This window comes from Penicillium nucicola (assembly GCF_028828085.1).
Source record: "Penicillium nucicola strain IBT 29836 chromosome Unknown utg000006l, whole genome shotgun sequence".
NCBI lineage: Eukaryota > Fungi > Ascomycota > Eurotiomycetes > Eurotiales > Aspergillaceae > Penicillium > Penicillium nucicola.
Window position 1 is genome coordinate 202,303 of NW_026643130.1, and position 21,749 is coordinate 224,051.

At 47.2% G+C, this 21,749-nt stretch overlaps 8 protein-coding genes across 8 annotated transcripts; 4 read left to right on the forward strand and 4 right to left on the reverse strand.

Moving 5' to 3' along the window:
• Window positions 1-411: 411 nt before the first annotated feature.
• Window positions 412-1,673, reverse strand: N7511_006068 (VOC family protein; the record flags this gene model as incomplete). The annotated part of the gene is made up of 5 exons (XM_057128445.1): window positions 412-891; window positions 951-1,182; window positions 1,232-1,379; window positions 1,434-1,617; window positions 1,671-1,673. The coding sequence occupies 5 exons, from the start codon at window positions 1,671-1,673 to the stop codon at window positions 412-414; spliced, it is 1,047 nt and encodes a 348-aa protein (XP_056983001.1).
• A 308-nt stretch (window positions 1,674-1,981) lies between these two features.
• On the forward strand, window positions 1,982-4,126 carry N7511_006069 (uncharacterized protein; the record flags this gene model as incomplete). The annotated part of the gene is made up of 6 exons (XM_057128446.1): window positions 1,982-2,207; window positions 2,265-2,344; window positions 2,395-2,678; window positions 2,729-3,046; window positions 3,097-3,239; window positions 3,297-4,126. 6 exons carry the CDS (start codon window positions 1,982-1,984, stop codon window positions 4,124-4,126), a joined length of 1,881 nt encoding a protein of 626 aa, XP_056983002.1.
• Window positions 4,127-4,922: 796 nt separating this feature from the next.
• Window positions 4,923-6,733, reverse strand: N7511_006070 (sugar porter family MFS transporter; the record flags this gene model as incomplete). The annotated part of the gene is made up of 5 exons (XM_057128447.1): window positions 4,923-5,320; window positions 5,374-5,954; window positions 6,011-6,248; window positions 6,304-6,580; window positions 6,629-6,733. 5 exons carry the CDS (start codon window positions 6,731-6,733, stop codon window positions 4,923-4,925), a joined length of 1,599 nt encoding a protein of 532 aa, XP_056983003.1.
• A 411-nt stretch (window positions 6,734-7,144) lies between these two features.
• Window positions 7,145-8,829, reverse strand: N7511_006071 (pepsin-like aspartic protease; the record flags this gene model as incomplete). Its single annotated transcript, XM_057128448.1, has 3 exons — window positions 7,145-8,133; window positions 8,211-8,532; window positions 8,656-8,829. The coding sequence occupies 3 exons, from the start codon at window positions 8,827-8,829 to the stop codon at window positions 7,145-7,147; spliced, it is 1,485 nt and encodes a 494-aa protein (XP_056983004.1).
• Window positions 8,830-10,427: 1,598 nt separating this feature from the next.
• N7511_006072 (aegerolysin family protein) lies at window positions 10,428-10,878 on the reverse strand (the record flags this gene model as incomplete). Its single annotated transcript, XM_057128449.1, has 2 exons — window positions 10,428-10,737; window positions 10,787-10,878. The coding sequence occupies 2 exons, from the start codon at window positions 10,876-10,878 to the stop codon at window positions 10,428-10,430; spliced, it is 402 nt and encodes a 133-aa protein (XP_056983005.1).
• A 2,348-nt stretch (window positions 10,879-13,226) lies between these two features.
• Window positions 13,227-14,890, forward strand: N7511_006073 (glutathione-independent formaldehyde dehydrogenase; the record flags this gene model as incomplete). The annotated part of the gene is made up of 10 exons (XM_057128450.1): window positions 13,227-13,346; window positions 13,402-13,427; window positions 13,490-13,758; window positions 13,804-13,833; window positions 13,901-14,000; window positions 14,040-14,071; window positions 14,130-14,456; window positions 14,509-14,512; window positions 14,561-14,633; window positions 14,687-14,890. 10 exons carry the CDS (start codon window positions 13,227-13,229, stop codon window positions 14,888-14,890), a joined length of 1,185 nt encoding a protein of 394 aa, XP_056983006.1.
• Window positions 14,891-15,892: 1,002 nt separating this feature from the next.
• On the forward strand, window positions 15,893-17,140 carry N7511_006074 (sugar phosphate isomerase/epimerase family protein; the record flags this gene model as incomplete). Its single annotated transcript, XM_057128451.1, has 7 exons — window positions 15,893-15,992; window positions 16,061-16,157; window positions 16,223-16,360; window positions 16,422-16,580; window positions 16,646-16,748; window positions 16,798-16,973; window positions 17,026-17,140. The coding sequence occupies 7 exons, from the start codon at window positions 15,893-15,895 to the stop codon at window positions 17,138-17,140; spliced, it is 888 nt and encodes a 295-aa protein (XP_056983007.1).
• An 827-nt stretch (window positions 17,141-17,967) lies between these two features.
• Window positions 17,968-21,672, forward strand: N7511_006075 (DUF3433 domain-containing protein; the record flags this gene model as incomplete). Its single annotated transcript, XM_057128452.1, has 1 exon — window positions 17,968-21,672. One exon carries the CDS (start codon window positions 17,968-17,970, stop codon window positions 21,670-21,672), a length of 3,705 nt encoding a protein of 1,234 aa, XP_056983008.1.
• Between the last annotated feature and the right edge of the window lie 77 nt (window positions 21,673-21,749).

Genomic DNA, 21,749 nt, shown 5'->3' on the forward strand with positions numbered 1-21,749 from the left:
TAGATACTTGTAGAGTCCTATGATGAAAACATATAAAACGAAATGCAAGATCCTTTTGTCCTCGACTACTTAAGTCAAATATCATTCTTAGACTTAGTAAAGGCTCTATATTTGAGTTGCAGTTGCTCTTGTTCGCCTGAAATATCGGCTGTCTGTAGCAGTGCCAGAATCTGGAGGGCGACATTGGAATAAGTTTAGTGAACTATACTTATGGTGTGGACTCGATCGGTTTATCATTGAAAACATGAATGACGTAAAATCATCTAAGGAGGTAGGATTCTTACATACAAATTGCCCCTTCTGAAATATTCACATTTGGTAATACCGCTTTCGATAAGTGATGTTTACGAGACAAGTAATGCGAGAGTTTCATAGAAAGAATGTATTTAAAGGAGGTTATAAAAATGATGTCTACTGCAAGAACCAAGACGGTACTTCAGGCCCCCAAACAGCCAAAGACTCATCACCAGCAGGACCATAGCCAATAGGAGTTTGGTCATTCACCAAATCTCCATCAGCATAATGCTCAATCATGTTTCCTGTTGTATCCCACCAGTAGTCAAAAATCTGCGACCCGAGAATATGCCGACCAACGCCCCAAACAGACTTGTAATCTTTCTTAGCTAGCCACTGATGACCGAGTTTCTGAGTGTCAAAGTCGTGGACTTCAAAAGAGCAGTGGTGAACATGACTTGTCGGGTTAGAGCTCATAAACAGGGAATGATGATCAACGTGCTCATCGCCACGGTCAATATGGGCGAATAGTGCGACGTTTGTCTTCGTCTGTTCCTTTTCAACGTAGAGGAAGTCTGTTGGAACGATGTTGAAGTTCTTAGTATAGAATTCGACGAGAGCTTCAAAATTGGTAGCACAGAAGCCATAATGACCAAGCTATGATTTCATTAGCCGACGTCCTCAAATGATAATACGCATGAGTGGCAATGACTGACCTTATGGACAGCAGCCGGTCCGGGCTGGAAGCGGAGGAAGCTGCGGACCCGGGGCTTTTCAGTCTCATAGTTAAGCTCAAGTTTTTCTGGGTATTCGCCAGGAGTCGCTGGTCTTTGTCCGAAGACTAAATTCATCGCGAAGCCTTCGGGGTCCGTCAAGGTAACCATGAATCCTCCACCGGGCGCATCCGAAAGATCTTCAATCTTGCCAGCAGTTTCTATCTTCGTTGCTCTGTTCACTGTTAGTGTTTGCGCTGCCAATGTACAACTGAGCCACTGACTTCTCTAGATCTTGGTATGATTCGACTTCAAATGCGCCACCAAGGAATTGCTTTGGACCTTTCTTGGCGTAGTATACGTAAGGGTCTACTCCATAACCCCTATACCAGATTTCATCGTCGGTTTGCTTGGAGATTACCATGCCAAAATCTGATGCCAGTCAGTGAGATGCTTGCTATGGGAAGATAGATAAACTACACCCACCTTGAAGAAAAGTAGTGATTTCTTTTAGATCGGGATGTTGATACCGCATATGAGATAGCTTCACCAGACGAATCTGCGATTCAGTCTTGATTCCGCATCGCTCACGCCATGCTTGCACACTCTCAGACTCAGGTCCGATAGCGATGATGTCCGCGATTGAGGCGCCTTGATTACCTGGAATTCCCTGGATACGGAGTTAGTGAAGACTTCCAGAACCTCCGCGCTTGGGCAACACACCATGTTGAGTTGAAGTTGCAAAGATCATCACCCCGATCTGAGCAAAGGATCGAACTATATGCGCCACATGGAGCCCAACCCCACGTCCCGCCGAGCCCCGCATGCGGGAATGCGGGACCGGTTCCCCGCGTTCGTACTCGGATATAGCCGGAGTTACGCATCTCTGTTCCTGCACATCTATGCATCGTCCCACACTGGGGTTGTACTGCATACATACCGGGGCAGGGGATAGGACATGATCAGCAAGTTCTTTTAACGCTTCACTTGCCGTTCTGGTTGGTCTCATTCACATTCTTTTTCTCAACATCAACATGGCGACAGAAGATTATGAAACCACTGATGTGGTCATTTGTGGCTGTGGGCCTACTGGGGCTATGCTCTCTGCCTATCTTGGACGAATGGATATTCCTCATATTGTCATAGAAAAGGAACCAGAGATCACCACAGACCCGCGTGGCATCGCATTGGACGAGGATGGAATCCGGATGTTGCAGGGCATTGGAATTTACGACCAGATTTATTCGGATATTGGAACGTGTAAGTGAAGATAGTCTTGATTTTACTTGGTTGTTCATCTGCTGAACTGTCACCAAGGCATGTCAAAGTTCAAATTTATTGGAGGCACCGAGAAAAGTCTACTTAAGAAGCCCTTCCTGGAGATGGACTATGGAACGGTTCGTTGATTTACCATATCTGCGTGGAGGCTTCTATTGACTCTCTACAGACCGAAGGTGGCACAGGACATATCGGATTTATCTGCCACAAGCAACCAGTACTTGAGAAGCACCTACGAAATGCGATGAAGTCCGACTTTTGTCAGTTGCACACAGGAGCAAGTGTGTCTGAGATTCGCGAAGAAGGGGGTTACGTATATAGTCGCTATACTGATGCGCATGGAGTTGCTCATGGCATACGGTCTCGATTCCTCGTTGGCGCTGATGGCAAAACGGGCTTTACACGGAAGAATTTCCTCGAGCCGCTGGGTATTCACATGGAACAGGCACATCAGTGAGTCTCTCCACCAAGTGTCGGAGTGAGTACGGGACTGATAGACTTAGGGCATTTTATGACGAAACTTGGGTAGCACTTAATTGGGAAATCAGCCTTCCCACCGAAAAGACGCACCCTGATTTCCCCTTGTGGAGACTTGGTTATACCCCCGAGCAGGTCTATGATATATTCTTCCCTGCGAGTTTCCGTTTCGTCTGTAACCCAGAGCGGCCAGCTGTATGCGGTCGTTTTGGATTGCCCTCTGACCGACTCTGGCGATTTGAGTTTGTTGTTCGTGCCGGAGAGGATGGAGAAGAGATGTCCAAGCCGGACAACATACAAAAAGTTGTCTTTCCGTACATCACTCACCCGGGCAGTCGATACAGGTAGGATGATGGTTCTATTCATCTCCCAAATTTATGCTTACTATTGACAGTTTGATGCAAGATGTCGCATTCCCAGAGGATTGCATTCGTGTCCTTCGTTCTCGACCTTTTAGATTTTCAGCAAGAAGCTGCAACAGATGGTCTCATGGCCGAGTTGTTCTTTGTGGTGATGCAGCCCACGTTTTTCCTCCATGTAAGTTCTTCAATGTCCGACGCCAGTGACATCGTCAAGTCTGACATTTGATGCCAGTTGGCGGTCAAGGAATTGCCTCTGGATTCCGTGATGCCGTCTCCTTAGCATGGCGCCTCGCTCTTCTCTGCCGCAGACAAGAAGCGGCCATAAGCAATCATGAGGAAGTGCTCTCGGGCTGGTATGTTGAGCGAAAACAGCAGTTGGAGAGATCTCTGGCGGCAACGATCAAAAATGGACAATTTGTGACAGAAGGAAACCCTATCAAGATCTTCCTGCGTGATTGGTCCTTATTCTTCATGCATTTTGTTCCATCCTGGAGGCGTGATCTCAGACTCGGCCACCGAAAAGGAGGGTTGGTGAAATACAATCATTCTCCAGGCTTGCCTTTTGATCCGAGTCATAGAGGTGGTCTTTGTCTTCCACAAGTCTACTGCAAGCAAATTGGGGGCGACAAGGTATTATTTTCAGATGATCTCATTTTCTCGAAAGATAAAAAGAGCTTATTCCAGCTGCTGGTGTATCTTGATTCTGTTGATGAACTGGATGCCGTTCAGCAGTCGGTAGCTCGGGTCCAGGAAATCTTTAAAGGACAAGTTCATCCTTCAGAGACAACATACATCGTTGAGGATACAAAAGCAAAGCTCCCAGAAGCGAAAGAGGACCAATCCTTGATATACCGCCTAGCGACTGGTCAAGAATTCGCGCAGTCATCTTTGTGTCGTGGTCGACCGGAACCGCAATACTATGACCCTTATTACCTTCGAAAATCGTTGGATGGCAACAAGTTTGTTCTTGTTCGTCCTGACCGATTTATTTACGCCGCTTGTGGCAGCATTGCCGATTTAGAAAAGGCAATTCATAATGCGATGGAATATCTTCACAGATGAAGGTATTTCGGAAATCTTTTTTGTTTATTTTCAACCAGTTCATGTATTCTCTATAGCTATTGCATATATTCCCCACTAGAATCAATCAACATCTAGGAGCTGTGTGGTCCATACTTGTACATTTTGAGGATGAAGTGTTGGATACTATGCGAAGAAGAGCGATCCAGTCTGAACTTCACTTGGTTCCGTTCGAATTGCAACAATCGAAATATTCGAACTTTATGTTGAGAATTAGCATGTTGTCGGGTTCCAAAACCCTGAAAGAGACCACCGCGAACGCGTCTCCCAGCTACGATAGACAGACCACCGAACCCCCGAGGTCAACAAGCCACATCATAAATTCCACTATACCAGCTTTATGAGCACTTAGTTTTCAATGAAATTATTGGTCTGCCAAATGAAATACAATATTTTTGGTACGCGAAGTGGCCACTTGACTTTATTTCCGATCCCAAAATCCCAGCGCGCCCCGCTATGCAGTTCATTCGGATATCTTAGCCTGATTTCTCGAAGCAAAACAAATTTAAGTATGAAACTGTGGTATTAAAACGACCAGGAGCTGGACTATATCGCAAGAAAGCAAGAAGTCAGAGAAATTACCGTGGAGAGATATTGGCCGGTAATTGTCCTTATAGAGCCCACGAGACGAGGCTGCCCCCGCCCCGGGGAGCCCCAGTGTCCTAATAGCAGCCAATCAAATAGAGCTATGCTCCCTGATCCAATTTATTATGTTTCCCATTCGAGGATAACATCTTGTATGTGTATTTGCGGAACTATTCTATAAATGTACACTCAATCACGCACCAGTATCTGCCGTGCTTTCCAAGTGCTGGGGCTCCTCCGAGCCGTCACCCTCTTTCGCACGAATAACATGTTCATCCCGACGGTTGTACCGCTCAGGGCGCTTGCTACAAATTGCCTCCTTGTCGAAGCATGCCAGAAGCGGGGGATTTCCGCGATAATACTCATCTATGTCCTCCAAAGTGCGACCTGCAGTTTCCGGATAAAAGACGTAAACCAGAGGTACCATAGCTGCATTCAAGGCAACCCAAATGATATAAAACCGCCAGCCAAGGTTCTGAAGGCCAATGGGTGTTATTTCCACCACCATGAAGTTGAAAATCCAATTTGTAGCAGCTCCCAGAGCGGCTCCCTTGGTACGCATTGTGAGCGAGTTGATTTCCTTGGGATATACTAGACGGATGTGAGCACTATGCTGAAACGAGGTCAGAGTTCCGAGAGCTTACACCATGGCACACCCTGCATACCAATTCCAAAGAAGACGTAGTACAAAAAGAAGAAGGCCACAGCTGCCGAAGCTACTTCATGTCGATGAGGATAATCTGGCAACTGATTATACCGAATCAATGCCGTGATGAAAATATAGCAAAAGCATTGCCCCGCGGCACCAAACATCAGAAGCATTCGCCGACCCCATCGCTCGACGTTTGGAATGCCAATCATAGAGAAACACAAGTACTGAACACTGTTACAAGCCGTGAGAAGCCTGGCCAAAGATTCGCTCAAGCCAACAGATTTGGTTAATACTGTAGGCAAGTAGTAAGAGGTGACGTTGATACCAGAGAATTGCTGCATGGCTTGTGCTCCCATTCCAAGTAGAAGTCGGCGAATTGTATGCGTGCCCGTCTTTTCGTGACCCTTTCCACGTATGATATCACTGAAACTGACGCTATTTGCTCTCTCGTACTCGACACTGTATTGAATCTCGGTCGCCTGAAGCTGAATAAAGGGATCTTCTTTATCTTTATCCTCAAGATCTGCGATAATTTGGACAGCTTTCTCGGCGCGATCGTGGGCAATGAGCCATCTGTGCTGGATATCAGTACTGGTAATTGGCCCAAGCACTTCGACTTTCAACCCTACCTCGGAGACTCGGGTAGCCATGGGACTGTACAAAACAATATTATATTGAAAATAAATTGGAAGGACAATGGGAAGCGCCATGAAACTGGACCTTTGGCAAATGAGAGACCGTAATTTAGCCAGTTGGCCAACGAGAAGCCGACGAGTACAAGGACGTTCTCGAGGATGACAAGTTTTCCTCGCCATTGCACCTTGGAAGTTTCGACTTGCCAAATGGGCGCCGTAGATGTATTGAGACCTGAGTAGAGAAGGAAAATTAGCACTGAGACTATCTAGTTCATGTTAGACGGTACCATTTCCAATTCCAGCAATCACTCGACCAGCCATCATTTGACCCAAGCTGTACGAAGAAGCCTGCAGAAGAGCCCCGATAGACATGACAGTAGTGCCCAAGAGAACAGTATTTCTGCGACCCAATATTTCACCCAGCCAGTATGCAGATATCGATCCCAAAAAACACCCGACATCGTAAATAGCGGTAACCGTCCCGAGGAGCGTAGTTCTAGTCGGCCCTTCGAGATCATGCACGCGAAGAAAATCCTGCGAAATCACAACGCCGCTGAAGACTCCCTAAGGAGATATTAGATCTCGATTGCCGAAATGGGACCCCTTGCATACCTGGTCATATCCATACAGGGTCATGTCAGCACCACAGGCCAACGTGATCCAGAACGTAAGCCATCCTCCCCGAAGGCCGAAATAGGGTTGTTTAAAATCCAACATCTCGAATGAGGGTTGAAAGAATGCGCGATACTTCTACCCCGGACTGAGTGCTATGGCCGGTGTTTATTCCCCACATGATTTCCCCAGGATCCGGGGAAATGAACGTCATTGTCGTATGAGCAATCGGCATAGTACATTAACCCTCGAGACGGGGGGATACGAGCTGGAAATATCCCTTGGAAGATGAATATTTGGACGCGGAAGGCTTATTTTGGGGTTCCAATTTGTCCCACGCCGAAGTAGGAAGGGATTTGAGGGTCCCCCGAGGCGAGGGCAACTGGAGAAAGAGCAAAAGGGGACTATATTTTCTATTTACATTGACTGCCTTTGTGTCATATGTCCAAATACAGTTGGTTGGTTCATTATATGTATTAAAGGTGGATCCAAAAGTCATCATGTACTGATAGTAGCCTACAGGGCAAGCAGCAAACCGGCACCGAGGATGCCGGGCAGAAGATGGTTTGACTTGCTGGTAGGCAATGCTGCCATTCCCTTAGAGGAGGTACTAGACGCGCTGCCACCATTAGCAGTTCCAGTGACAGTGCTCGTGCCGCTGACATATACAGTGTTACCAGAGGCATCGGATCCCGAGGATCCCGAGGGGGCAGTGGTTGCACTAGCTCCATTACCGGTGGCTGATGTGACTGGAGAAGGCATCAGTGTTGCACCGGGCACCGAATCTGTTCCAGTGCCAATCTCGAGAATATCATCATCGCCTCCGTCATAGTTGGCATTTGCGAGCGAAATCTCGTTATTGGCGAGATCGTAGACCACATAGGCGCCCCGCAAGAACGTGTCACCCATAAGACTCACACCCGGTTCACCATAGGCGATTCCGAAGATACAGGTGTCCTTAGGGAAACCGGCTTCGGTACCGTGTTCGAAAATCAGGTCGCTAATAGGAACTGTGACCTTGGCGCCGGAGAAGCTAAAAGTAAAGTTGTAATCTGCCGTGTACATATCACAAGGGATATAGGCGGCGCTGTCGCTCGAGGAATAAGCGGCGCCGACTGCCTTGTAGATAGGATCCACGACATCTTTGGGCAATACTATAAAAGCGCTTCCATTGTCCAAAGTGACGGCCAGAGGAAGGCCTATTGTATCAGTCAAGGTGTCTTTGGTGCCCTTCACATAAATTTCGGTCAGGGCAATTGCCAGAGAATAGTAGCCGTCAGATACAGGCAAAACAGGCACCGTTTGAAGCTCGCCTTCATATTTGGCTTTGTTAACGCCGCCGAAAAGAATATTTCCAGTGCCGTCAAACTTATTCAACCACAGACTGTAGGCAGTCGATTTGATAGCACCGCTTTTCACCAGCGCCACCGGAAGATTGTTGTATTTCTTGTCAAGAGCACTGGCCGCATAAGTACTTGCCGAATAGCCAATTCCCAGAATGCCATCTGTACAGTCACCAAAAGACCCATCGTTAGCGAGGTGCAACTTTTTATTAGAGTTCCAAGAACTAGGAAGCACATACGGGGATTGTAGCTTTCTTCCGCCACTGCAAATTCCATATCCTTCAGCTTGGAGTCGCCAATCACCAGTGTGTCGGTAGCATAGTGGCCTGCAGCCAAGAAGCCACCGACATAGGTAGCGTTCATCTCATAGTCTAGCATGTTGAAGGTAGACGAGTCTTTTGAATTAAATAAGCCGGTCGAGGAGCAAGGATCATCATTTCCTGCGCAGTAGGTGGAGTTGGGGATATTAACCCAGATATCACTACTGCCAATATCGAGACTGAGCGAGAGATTCTGAGGCGGAGTACCGATGGTGATGTTCACCATATAATACATGTTTTGCTAGCGGAAAGGTTAGTGAACAATTCTCTCATTGCATCTGCATTGAGGCTGTCTTTTTTCTCTCTATTTTTCTTGCTCCACTGGTTGAGATAACTGAAATAGGAACGGAAATATGATCCATACCTCATTGTACAAGGCCGTGCTCACGACTTTGGAGCTACGTTTTTGCAATGTTTGAGGTCGATCACTGCGGGCGATCGGCAGTTGAAAGACTGCAGGATCGTCCCGTCTATGAAGTGTGATGGCATTGGCGCATGGCAAAGCCAAGGCGAGCGGTAGGATAGAGATTCCCCACATAATCACACACGCGTCGATCGTGGAATATTGCTATAACTGGTGTGCAATTAATTGAAAACCACGGCAAGATGCAGGATGAAAGTTCTTTTATCTCTGAACTCGACAAAGGGGGCGAACAGGCAAAATTTGTACACTATCAGCTGAGCCCACTCTCGCTTCCATCTTTCTACTAACGATGTTCAGTTGAGTCAGGAACGTTTTAGTGCTCTTTAGGCAGACTAATGGAGTGGCGATAGCCAGTCATTGCACATCTTCCGAGCCAGGGCTCGCCGAACGGAGCCATATTTCTGCGCTAAGCTCGGAGTTCATCGGAAGTTAAGCCTGAATGCAGTTTGGTGCGGTGCACGGAGTCGGATACCCCAGCGTAATGGGGCTTAGGTACAGACCAGGAAATGAGCCAAGCAAAATCAACCTATGAATGAGAAGCACTAATAAAAACAGAGTCATTTGCGTGAGAGACTTGGATGCATACCGGGTATAACAGCTTTTTTGGCCCCCAAAAGAAAACCGAAAATCTCCTCTTTGTTCCGCGATTGTACGCGTCCAAGCTAATTTTAGCATTTTTCAAGGACACATCAAAGATTCTAGAACATATTCAGGGCTAGGAAACAATGCAATAAGCTAGAATGAAAACTCCCGAGAAGAATTTACCCCTGTAACTATATAGGCGGGAAGTGTCTACCACCGTGGAGGAGAATTATCACTCTGTTATCTGCCCTAATTTAACTCACTCGCCTCGGTCCTTCGATTTACTTCGGAAATTCCTCGCAAATTTTGAGTAGTATTTCAAGATCATAGGCTACCATACCTAGATCGGAAGGAAGTTCTTTACATCGTATAGCTCGTACGCGGCTCGTATGCGGCTCATATGCGGCTCAGAACCGGATGGCGCCTGGCAAAAAATATGCGTTCAATGATTTGGTAGTATGTGTGGATCAAATCTTTTTTTTCCTTAAACATAGGAATTTACGGTTGTTCAATCGCCCGAGAGATATATAGCCCACCGTAGCTGTATCCTCGTACGCCTAGTCTCAGAGCAATACCTTTTATATACAGATTTTGTATTCAATAAATGCTAAGAGCACTAAAACGGAAAGGGAAAGCCAAGTCTTATTAGACATTATCCTGTCTCTATATGAGCCCCGCCTGAACATTGTGCGATCGCAATTAAGTTATCGGCTGGTTTACACTGTACGTTGCTTTGATTTCTAGACAGATCACCCAGAACAGTGATAATTGGACTGTTGAGTCTTTTGATGCGTTATGGGAGAGTTCCCGCATATATTGAAGACTGAGACGCGTTGCACGAACCAAGCTTGCGTATCAACGTGATCAGGATCACTGTCTAGCCTGTGGTTCGCATCCCTGCATCTCGGAAATGGTTACTACTAAATATTCTACTATCGCACGCTGATCGTAAGATTGAAAATTTGGGTTCTGAAGCCCATTGAATTGTGGTGACTAGTAGGAACTATTCTCATTCTGAAGCAAACAACAAGAGGCAGGTTCCCAGGCTGACACAAGAGTGTTGACGTGGAGAATAGCAGAAAGAGGGATCGGAAGCCTCAAAGTCCTCCCCATCTTGTAGCTGCGAAGGACTACTTCTTCGCAAAAATATCCATATACACGTGTCCGAGAGGTCCTTCCTCTGAACTCCATCCTCTATGCTCAATGTTATATTTGGCGCTCTGGTCCAAGATTTCGACCACGTTGACATGCTTGCCTCCTCTATTTTCCCAATGCAGCTCGCAGATCTTGTCATTATCATGGAACAAGTCGAGGCGACCTTCGCTGCCCCGACGACTCTGTGCCCCTATCTCGCCAACACCATCGGAGGCGATGACAATTTCGTCGATCTCCTCCTCGGTGAGGGACTTGCGGCGATCATAGACATCGTAAAACTCCCCGCTACTGTGCTATTAGAGCTATATCACGCGTGGTGGGGAACAACAAATACCCTTCAATGACGGTGTTCTGAATCAGAACATCGCCCTTATCCAGGTGGCCTCGAATGTGGAACGAGACCCACTGAGAATTGTAGTTGTTCATGTTGAAAATTGGATTGAAAGATGGATAGAAGGGAAAACATGCACGACAGAGACGAGGTTCTTATATTTCCCCGCAATTTGCATAGTGATGTAATCCATTGACAGAATCGGATGTTGTGGTGACAATCATACGACGCCATTGGCTCACGTCCATGTCACCCATGGGACTCTCGGCGCTCAACTTTGTGGGGAATATCAAGCAGTCATCACCCCAGCATCGTGTGATTGTGTGGAAACTCAAGTTGCCCGATTAAGACATTGGCGAAACGCCCAAAGATGGGTGGCTGATGGGGTCGTTGGTTGAGGGCAGAGAGATTATCTTAATCCCAGTTACGCACACCTTACGATATTTAGTCGTACGTTATAGTGTGGACTTGAAAAGTGGTGTGGCGTCCGAGTCACAAGGATCGGCGGTATAGGGATAGCGTTCAAACACGGTAACCCACCATTTGACTTGAAGAGATCACGGCACTTACCAAGTCAGTAATACACTTTACTAGACTTGATTCAATTCTTATCAAGGCATAGTCTGACCGTTGATAATCCGAACGAATGATGAGAATACCAGTCCCGAATAAAGTCAAACTTCATCGAGGGAATGGAGTGAGAATATTCAAGATCACAAGACAGTCTTGCCCGTCGAATTCGACTAGTATGAATGCTACGACTAGAATAGAAGTGCCATCGATCGAATGCATCAAAGATAAGGGATAGCAAGGGGTGAAACTCAACGAGTGAGATTCTGCACGCAACATTGAGATGAGTTACGTCCCCCGATAAAATCATGGTAGCAAAAAAACCAACGACAAAACAGATATAAATGGTCCGACCGTATTACTTCCTCAGGGACCCCAGTCCATAAATACTGACTAAGTTACTGCATCATGACCCCCTCACAACATTAGTATTGACGCTCTGAACGGGAACTACTGTAGGTTCTCGTATGATGACCCGATCCACAATGAGAATGAAAAATAATTCACGAATGAATGCACAGAACAAAAAGCCGTCAAGCGAGATAGACCATTTAGTCAAGCTGGTAAGTACAGGTGTGTAATCTTGTCTCATGTCAACGCTCGATCAGAAAGGGTAAGAGATCATAAATGAGTACAGCAAGGAATAAGCTGGATATTCCGCAAAGCTAACACGCTCACAGAAATCTGTCTCGGAATTTGGATCTCCGTCACTCCAGGGTGCAAATCTGCTAAACCTGTAACCAGGATAGAATTCTTGCAGGATTCATTGGTGGGCAATTTGGCTTCAAGCATCGAGGAGCGCCCTCTAGATTGGGACGCGAAAGGCCATTCGGATTACGTTTTCGGAGATGCTACGGCTCTAAGCTGTTTTAACAAGGTTCCTCTAGCACAGAGAATGATTTTGGTAAAGTGCGGCCAAAGTTTGAGATGCACGTAAAGCTATAGGGAAAAAGTATGAAGCAATTTCTATGCGGAGGCGAATTTCCCGATCGGGATGAGAGTCAAGCCATCACCGGCCCTGGGAGTTTCCTTGTGGAGGAGTCTCAACAAGGCCAGGATCAGGATCAGGGCCGTGGTCTTTGGGTGCGTACCTAGCAGTGTAATGTCTGCATGGGAAGCGGAACAGGTACGCTATTGATCGACAACACACCTCAAGCGCGATTAGATTTCTCCAGAAGCCGTCCGTTTGTGTTGATTGACTCATATACAGAGCTGGGGCTTTGAAGTGATTGGCGGAGAGCGGTACTGTGCGTGCAGGCTGACTGTCAAGGGGGTTGGGAGGGAAATCTCGCTGCGCAAGGTTGGTTTACGATTTTCATAATCGGCTCAGTTGTGCGCCTTGAATATTTGAATTGGAAACTTGTTCCAGTCACCATTCTATAATGACGAGGAGGGCTGGTTTATTCCTCTGCAATTATTTCGCCCATTGCTTGAGTCCAGCATATTGCTGTGTACTTCGTCACCACAAGCAACAATCATGCCGCAGGCCTCAACACGCAACCCACTGATATGAAATCGGCATTGTAATTTCCCACAGAATCATGCCCGAGTCAGAAGCCGAAATCGGCCGAAATCGAGATCTTCTATTAATGTGAGAGAACCAAAAAAGACCATTCGGGCAAAGGCGGCGACTGAGGCCATAAAGAGAAGTATTCCCCGATGCGGGGGACTATGCAGCTCCCCTCATGAGTTGAGCTTTGCGATGATCCATGAGGGGCAAAGTTGAAGTGATTCATTTTGATTTGAGCATAGAAGTGGCCGTAGACCTAGAATAAGAGTGACCCAGGGTTGCGTCAATTTCCTACAAATACATGTGTGTCCCGCTAACATCCGCCGAAATCTTCTTGTCGTCACATACCCCAATTCAGACACAATGGCTGCAGCTACTACTATGAAGGCACTCAACTACCTTGGGCCGTACACGGTTCGGGTAGAAGATGTCGAGAAGCCCAAGATGGAACATCCTGATGATATCATTGTCAAGGTCACGACGGTAAGTTATCAAGCGCCCGCAAGCTAGGCGCGAAATGAACTGACTTGGGATTGAGGCCGCAATTTGTGGCTCAGACTTACAGTAAGGTCCAATGTTTCTCATAGATAATGCGATCATGCCGCTTGAAGCTAACAGGGCGATAGCATGTACGAAGGACGAACAGCCGCCGAGCCCGGTATCACCTTTGGTAAGATCTGGTTAGGCCGAGTCGCAAGAATCAGGACTAAAGAGGAGATAGGTCATGAGAATATGGGAATTATCGAAGAGATAGGGGAAGGTGTCACATTGTTGAAAAAGGGCGATCGTGTGGTGATGCCTTTCAACGTAGCTGATGGTCGGTGCCGCAACTGTGAGGAGGGGAGGACAGCCTTTTGTACCGGTGTAAACCCCGGATTCGCTGGAGGCGCTTATGGTGAGTAGGTTGTTTGATTTTATTTTCTCAAGCTGATAATTCCAGGTTACGTCGCAATGGGCCCTTACCGAGGAGGTAGGTGCTTTCTATAAACTTAGCACTATGTTATTTGAAGTAACTTATGAACTGGCATCTGCTATAGGACAAGCACAATACATTCGAGTTCCCTATGCAGACTTCAATGCTCTGAAATTACCCCCGGGGAAGGAACATGAGGCCGACTTTGTTCTTCTTGCAGGCAAGTCTCAATCTCAAGCATGATGCAACTTTGAGTTCTCCAGATTAACAATCATCCTAGATATCTTCCCTACTGGTACCGATGAATCCAGTCATACCCTTCAAGTGATATACCACTAATACACACTGTATAGGTTGGCACGGCGTCGAAATTTCTGGCTTCCGATCGGGAGAGAGCATTGCAGTCTTTGGTGCTGGTCCGGTCGGACTCATGGCAGCTTACTCGGCTGCTTTGCGAGGAGCATCCAACATATACGTCGTTGATCGCGTTGCCGAGCGGCTGGAAGCAGCCCAGAAAATTGGCGCCATTCCCATAGATTTCACAAAGGGGGACGCAGTCGACCAAATTATCGCGCACAATGGTGGAATGGTTGATCGATCCGTGGACGCTGTCGGATATCAAGCTGCCAATTCCACTGGCTCTGCCGAGAAGGCGAACATCGTTCTTGAGAACATAATTCGTGTGACAAGACCATGTGGAGGAATTGGTATTCCTGGACTTTATGTTCCTAGGCAAGTCACTATAATAACCATATATCGCTGCATCAGTCTAACAATTATCCAGTGACCCCGGTGCCTCTGACGCAGCCACTGCAAATGGAATGATCAGTCTTAGTTTTGGAAAGCTGTGGGAAAAGGTACCTATTTGTCTGACTCGACCTTTCGTGCATGACTGACGATAGCCTCACAGGGCCTATCCATCGGTACTGGACAGTGCAATGTCAAAGCCTATAATCGATATCTCCGTGATATGATTATTGCTGGCAAGGCTAAGCCTAGCTTTGTGATTTCACATGCAATTGCACTTGCAGATGCTGAGACCGCCTATGAGAAATTCGACAAGAGAGAAGATGGATACACCAAGGTAATCATTCACCCCAATGGTGGGTTTTGATATGGCGGAAGCCAATTCCTGGAAACTATCTTTTAGAGGAAATTAGATTGAAGTTCCCTCGGCCTGAATTTGATCATATTTGACAACGGTCAGTCAATATAAATCGAACCACATGTAGTTATGCTCACTGCCCTTAATGAACACTCAGTATTGGTTACATTCATGGCGACTGTGCTTTGCCACTGCTGCCCATAATATTTTCTATGAATCTAAGAGAATGACTGAGGAGTTTCTAGGGTTCCGCTGGTCATATGCCTCCGTAGTCAAATTTTTGATTTCCATTTCCTAACTTTCTTACTGTTGGCATATCATATCCAAGATACTCCCACCCCTTTAATTTTTTTTTAGCTGTTTTAGCGGCGGTTTAGAGACTTTGTTTCTATAAATTCTCAAGCCGGAAATTTCTATTCCCGGGGGTGTGAGCCATAAACTACGTTGCTAGCTTGATACAATATTCTCCAACGGCTGCGCATCATGAATACAGCAGGCGAATAGCTCGGTGCTTGTTCAAATTATCATTCTAAGCGTGATCAGCAACACGCCAGCCTGTCCAACTCCCTGGGCTGAGCGCATCGTAGAAATCGGAACATCTCCAAGAGAAAGCAAGATGTGATTAATCTAAGGTCACTCACCTCTTCTGTGTCCAGTAAACAAGAACGTCATGTAAACCAAGTGGGTGTTGACCAAATATCTCCGCATAGCAGGGCTACGTGGGGCTCATCCCCAAAGAGCATTTCTCGCCGCAAAGTGATCGAGCTTGGAGAAAAGCACACCGAATCGCGAGCCAATCGGCGTGTTCAGGTTTCAACGCGGGACCGCACGAAGGCGGGGAATATTCCCTATTTCGGGCCAAGCGGAACTGATCGTCCATGCAGAGCAGCTATGGGGCAAGTATCAAAGCTATTGCAACAGATATATAGTGGAACATTTTTCCTGATAGATCCTAGCCCTTCAATCAAATATCAGCTCTTCACACTCGCTAAAGACGCTACCTCCGCCATTATGAGAATTGACCGTTTTCGTTCGGCATGGGGGATTGCCCCGGGCGCTAACCTGGACAACTGGGCTCTAGTTTTCCCAAAGCTGAAAGCACATGGATATAGTATGCCAAACAGTGCCTACATATTGGTCCGGCTTATCTCTTTGGCTAACTATATCTGACCAAAAAAGGCGGTGTTGAAGTAGATATTCACGGGCTGGAACCAAGCAGAGACTTCCCGCTTCTAAAAGAACTATGTGATCAAAATGAACTTGAAATTGGATTGATGTGAGCATTTCAGTTGCATAGATGGAGCCTCTATGTCGGCAGATGAGCTAATTATCATTTACAAGGATTCACTCGTCCTGGTATGGATACGTCGGTCCTCGTCCGCTAGGGACAAAGGTAGACCACCATTTGACAAACTACCGAAACTTCCTGCAATCGGTTGAACAATTGAAGCCTTCGTATATGAACTTCCAATCTGGGGAGTGAGTGTCTTATTTCCTGCAGCGTTGGTATTGATGTTCAACTACTCATATATCAAGCCAGGGATATTTGGGATGTCGAAGAGTCTATCAAGTTTTACAAGGGAACACTGGCTGTAGACCAGGAACTCGGTGTTTCTGGTCGTGTCTGGCATGAGACACACCGCAACCGATCACTATTCACGCCCTATGCTACCCGGCGCATCCTTGAAGCCGTCCCCGAGTACGTGACCACTCAACCACGATGATTGCCTCACTGATCAATCAAAACATTAACCACTTCAACAGAATCCGGATCAACGCCGACTTCTCGCATTGGATGGTTGGATGTGAGCGAGTCCTAGATCTCAGCGAGGGAGACAAGATCATGATGAACGCGATCATCCCGCACGTAAGCTGCCTCAAGGTCGCAATGATCAATACCGCTAAAAATGAACCAGGTCTACCACATCCACGCACGAATTGGAACAACGCAAGCATCGCAATGTCCAGAGCCGACCAACGCCGTCTTCAATGAAGAGAGAGAATGCTTCGAGAGATTATGGAAGCAAGTTATCGCAGCTCGGGTCCAAGACTCTGGTCCGGACTCGAGACTTATTTTCGTGCCAGAATATGGGTAAGTGAATTTGCCAGTCATTTTGCTTGAGCATGATGTTGATTTTTCTTAGACCTTTCCCGTATCATCCCATCGGCAGTGCCAAGTCTCATGGCGAGGTTGCGGATGATGAAGGTAAGCGTTTGGAGGTTTTGTTCAGAGAGTATGCTGCGAGTTTGACTGCTTGATCGTCTCGCAATGGGGTGGAAACATGTTGTAATTTCATGATCAACAAACAGCAAGCTCTAAGTGGTTGACTTGGGAGATGTCATGATTGGTGGACTTGGCGAGTTGAATTGATATTTTGCCTGGGTTCCTGGCTGGTCGAACTTTCAGCCCTACATTCATATCCGGTATAGGAGAAAATCGATATTTGAGTGAAATACGCAAAAATGCTGCCTACCATTTGTTGAGATTCAAGCTCCACTCCATTTGAACACATCTTCTGTTCGGTAGTTCGTATGGAGACCACGGCGAAAAAGGGGCTAAGCATTGTCCCAAAACCGGCTAGTCGCCTCCACATGTCAAACGGGTTCTTCGTAAAGTTGGTCGATAGGTCAGGTTTCAGAGACACATCACAGTCATCTCGGATTGAATTATTTCCGTCGGTGCTAGTCCAATTGAGCGGCCCAGGGCGAGACCCAGTATGAGAGCCTGCGGTGGCGAGTGTACACGTGATTCCCATGTCAAATTCTGGGGAGGTCAGCACAAGCCAAGAAAAAACCGGAACTCAATGCTTCCATGCTTGAATCTTGAATGTTTCCAGCTGCGATGAGAACCAAAGATCTAAAGTGAGAAATTTCCGTGGTTTTGAGTCTTCGGTCAGGCCGAAGCTGCGCCACGCCAAGTGTGCAAACCCTGCAAACCTTATACAAAGCAAACTTGAAACGCGCCTCTTTTGCGTTCTCACTTACCTGACCCTGGGAACGGACAAGATTCCCCAGAAGCCCAGTACGATGCTTCTGGGTAGCTCTGGCAAGCTCTGGGCCTGACACGTCCGCTGGTGAAGGGAAAAATGGCCGAGTCTGCAGATGGCTCGGAGAATTCCAGCATCCCACCAACAGAACCAATAGAACCAGCAGAACAAAAGAAGTATTGGGTTCCAACCTCGCTGAGGCGTCCCTATTTGTTCAGTGTTGCTGCGCTCTACCTGTGCATGTCCGCTGCAATTGAAGCGCTTCGTCAATATTCCAATCGTCACCAGGGTCTAGTTCATCTCTTCTCTTACACGGAACTTGGTACCTTCGCCATAAGGCTGCCAACATATTTGCCAACCGCATTTGCTGTGCTTGCCTTGTCACTATGGAATGTCTGTTCCCTGGACGTGCTGAGGTTAGAGCCGTACTTTCAGTTGGCTAACCCCAAGGGAGCCCCTGGAACGGTGCTGTTCACCAATTATTGCTATTTTTTCGGCATCTTGGCCCCAATCACAGCCTTTCGAAACCGGCATTGGATTGTGGTTCTGGTATCATCTATTGGGATGATTCAACGGATGGTTTTACCGTCCCTAATGTCAGGACTTGTGTCGCTTAACGGGGTGAACGTGACCTCATATGAACCCGTTTATACTTGGCCCGATGTGGTCAGTCTGGAAAGCCAGCGTGAATGGCTGGCTGAAGATAGACATCATCATTACAATAAGACGGAGTTGCACGCCGACACGTTTTTCTTTTATCGAACTCTCAACTACGCTACACCACCCTCCTCCAGGCCAATACATTGGGAACACGCTGCGACTTGGCAACTGAATCAACCTGCATACTGGGCCAATATGAGTTGCACCGAAGTAACGCTGGAGCACCTTGTTCCCTATACCTGGATGTTATCAAATTCGACAAATACCTCTAGCATGGGCAATTCAACAGCATTGGCCTGGAACATAACCGACGTCGAACTCGAAAAGTCTTCCGATGGGGATTATTACGGATGTAAACTGGATTTCTTCTTGAATAGCTACTTGCCAGACCGCAAAGGATCATTTCAATTACGACACTGGGAACCACTGGATCCAGATGCTAATATCAACTCAACATCGACCTCTCATCGGACCGGGTGTGATTCGTTTTCTTCAGTTGGTCTTATTATCAATCTGAACTCCACATCATCGGGTAACTTCTCATCCAATGCTACGGTTTTTGGATGCCGGAGCACATATATGCATGCGATGGCGGAGCTCTCGCTTCTCGCAAATACCTCGGTCGCGAGTGTTGCAGGTCTATCCAAAACAAAAACCAACATGACCTCATCACAGCTTGATATATCAGGCATTGAGAGGAGCATGTTCAGAAGGTACCAAGATGGGGAGCTTACGGTGTGGGGTCATGGATACAATCATTCCCACTCAGATTTGACTGGATCGACTGGAGCGAATGGGTCATTGATCAGTCTTCTCAGTCCCTCAAGCGTTGGCCAATACGAGCAGGACGTGGGTCATCTTTGGAATCAACATTTCACTCTTTGGATGAACAAATTCTTCAACACCACGAATACCCCCTTGCGGATTAACGCACAGCAAACTACCATTAGGCTGGTTTATAGCGTGAGCTCTCACGCCGCCATAGTCACGGAATCAATCCTCATGATATCCCTTGCCCTGCTTGGTTTCATTTCATATATGTACCCGCGCCGGCCCAACTTTCTTCAAGCCGACCCTGGATCGATTGGAGCACAGTGCGCAATCATAACAGATATGTTCATTTCGACAGCCCCGGTGATCAAATCAGGCATCGACTTCCAAACCGCTACACCACGACAGCTTCGCCGCTTTGCTAGATCGCTTTGGTGCCGGTGGACAGATACACCCGAAGGAAGCCAGATCGACATCATCTCGTGCGAAGGGCATGTTGCAGCTCCAAGTTCTCGCATGCCCCGGCTGCGAAATCTTGCTCAAGCCAGACGTACAGGAGAGCAACCACGACAGCCACGGTCCAATGCAAAACCTCATTTTGTCAAGACGCCCTGGTTTCTACTCGAATGTATCGCACTCGCTGGGATTCTTGCTGCATTTGGAGTTTCTTTCCAATATGTCCACCTGGACAAATTAGACACGCCCACCGCTGGTGCGACAGTTCTCTACCTTTACCTAATATACGGACCCACGGCTATTGCCTCTGTTATTAGTTCCCTCTTTATCTCGGTTCATCGCCATTTAGGGAACTTGGAGCCCTGGGTTCAACTCAAAGAGGGCGCGGCTTTGGCGCGCGAGTCTCTGAATGTGAACTATGGCTCCAAAACGCCCATCACCATATGGAAACAGTTCCGCAGAACTGCGCCTCCTATTATGGTGATGTTATCCTTGGTCTGTATGGTTGACTACTTTTTAACTGTGGTCAGCAGTGGAATGTTTGAACCATCAGTCGAGAATTGGTCTGAGATCACCCAGGATTTGATGCCCCAATATTACAACTCCTACTTTCTGAACCCTGAAGTTAGGGTTGACTTCCATGGCTATAACATGATCGAAGATACCCTGTCTACCAGCTCTTCTATATTGGCATGGACGACTGCGAATATGTCCTATGTGCCTTTCAACATAAAAGAATCCGATGAATTTGCGGACTGGAAGATGTATACGGCACGAACACGCGGAATTGGGGTTGATCTTCAATGCACAGAGATTCTTTCCAGCAATTCTGACCTGGTTTCCGAGAACCAAACTTGGACCTATACCCCCGCTGCCAGCTTCGGTGATACCAAATGTACAGCGGTGTTTCGAAAAACCAAACGTCACCGTCATGCTTTCAATGAATCGACTTTTGTGATTTCTCCCGACGAATCAAACATCTCATGCCAAAGATCTTTCGTGCTTGTGAGCTATGCAGGAGGCACTGGGGTTAGCACGGTTTCTGCAGATCCGACAGTGTTTCACTGCTCGCCAGAAGTCCAGATCCAAGATTTTGACATTGATTTCAGCCCTGAAGGATTGATTCAATCTTCCACACCGGTATCTGGTAGTAGGATCACCAATGGAACGATGTTCCAAAATGCATCGGACAGCCTGGCAGCGTTCACCCAAGCCTTCACTAGACACCACCACGGACCGGCTCTTGTGACATGTGAACTATACGAAACCTCCAAACGACCCTTTTCATCTAACGACAAAACCGCTCTGACCCGCGCTGTCAAGCTTGTCTACCAATCAACCTTCAGCATGCACACATCACTTTGGCAGAATCTGTACTTCCTCGCTCTCCCCGCTGAACAGCAGATAATTCCAGTGCATGGCACCCTCTCAGCCGCGGAATGGGAAATTCCAGCATCTGACACGACAATTGCCATCATGATCATCATCCTTTCTTTTGATTTTGCTGTTCTTATAGTCGTCTTCTGGCTCCGACGGAAATACTACAACGGCCCGCCCATCCCGCGGTCACTCGGCGCTTTGATGCCGTGGATTGCACAAAGCCGCATGCTATCCGACATCCGGGGCACGGTGGATTGGTCCGGAACTGAACGGCGCCAGCACCTCGAGGCACTTGGTCGGCGATACCGGTTCGGGGAATTTGATCCCCCGAGTGGGGAGAGTGGATCGGGGAAAGTGGCTCTTGACTATGATGAGAAGACGACGGAAGATGGCCTGGAGGAGGAGTATGAATTAGGGGATAGGGTTGATTCGGGTCTTGCTGAACCGATAGATCCGTTGGAGGTCTCGTTGGCTACGGTCGGATCGGAGTCAATGCTTGTCGATAATGCTACACATAATACTGCACATAGCGCTTAGATATACTTAGCTTTAACGAATTATGACAACACTGCCTTCACACTTTCAAACATAGCATGACACATCTACCGACTTCG